This window comes from Physella acuta, unplaced genomic scaffold (genome assembly GCF_028476545.2).
Source record: "Physella acuta isolate Inbredline_101_S28 unplaced genomic scaffold, ASM2847654v3 ptg000699l, whole genome shotgun sequence".
In the NCBI taxonomy this organism is placed as follows: Eukaryota; Metazoa; Mollusca; class Gastropoda; family Physidae; genus Physella; species Physella acuta.
In genome coordinates this window covers 404550-405521 of record NW_026732218.1, presented here as the reverse complement: position 1 = coordinate 405521, position 972 = coordinate 404550, and the positions used below count along the sequence as shown (strand labels likewise).

General features: G+C 41.4%; 1 protein-coding gene across 1 annotated transcript; it reads right to left on the bottom strand.

Annotated features, from left to right (window-relative positions):
- Positions 1-972, bottom strand: LOC131949498 (ras-related GTP-binding protein C-like). Its single transcript, XM_059311394.1, is given in 1 exon segment — positions 1-972. A coding segment is annotated over 1 exon segment (972 nt).

The following is a 972-nucleotide window of genomic DNA, read 5'->3' as shown; positions in this document are numbered from 1 at the left end:
TTATGAAAAACATGGTGAAGAAAAACATTCTGTTGCTTTACACACATGCCGGTTGACCTCCCGAAGAAACAACACTGTACTGGAGTTTAGTGTGATAAATGAAGCCGACTCATTGTCAAATACACCATCATCACGAGCACCGTATGTACAAGAAATATCAATTGCAACGTCAACCATATCGCAGCACAGTTCGTAACATCGCATATCAACTGGTGAACTGTCTGTGGCGATGTAAATTTTACTAACGACATCAAAGAGGAAGGCCTTCTCACTTTTCGAGTTAGAGATGACAATGTCCAACTTGTTCTCCATGACAGCCAACTAGGGGATCAGCTTCTGCACAACCTTGCTGAAGGCTTCAAATATTGAATGCTCGTAGATGCTGGTTAAGTGAAAACTTAGTCTGATATTATCCATCCCCGCGTCTGCTAGCTCATCTGTTGCTCTCTGCAGAATGTCTCTCTGTGTTTCTATCTTGTTGTCATCAGACAGCCCATCCACTTTGTGGATAAACACTTCAAATTTTATATTCTCATTAATTTTGTGGGCACGGCTCACTGCCATTTTTAACCAGGATAATGCTTCCATGTAGTCATCTTGAGCATCAATAACAAAAATTAGGGCGCCACATCCACCAAAGATATACTCTGAGTCGAAGGCAGCATCGAAGAAATCAATTTGGCCAGGAATATCCCAGATGTGAAACTGGACAAATGATAAATTGGAAATATCATCTTTGACAATTTTATTGGTACTCTCCAGGAACAAAGTCTCATTAGGTGACACTTTATGGAAGACAACCTTTTGTTGTATTGATGACGTGCCACTTCTTCTAAGACCCATTAACAAAATCCTTGGCTTCTCATCCCCAGGACTCACTGCTCCATCAATGTCAGTCTCTTCAGGTCTATAACCAAACCCTTTGGGGAATGACCCTACATATGTGTCTGCTTGATCGTCCACAAAGGACAT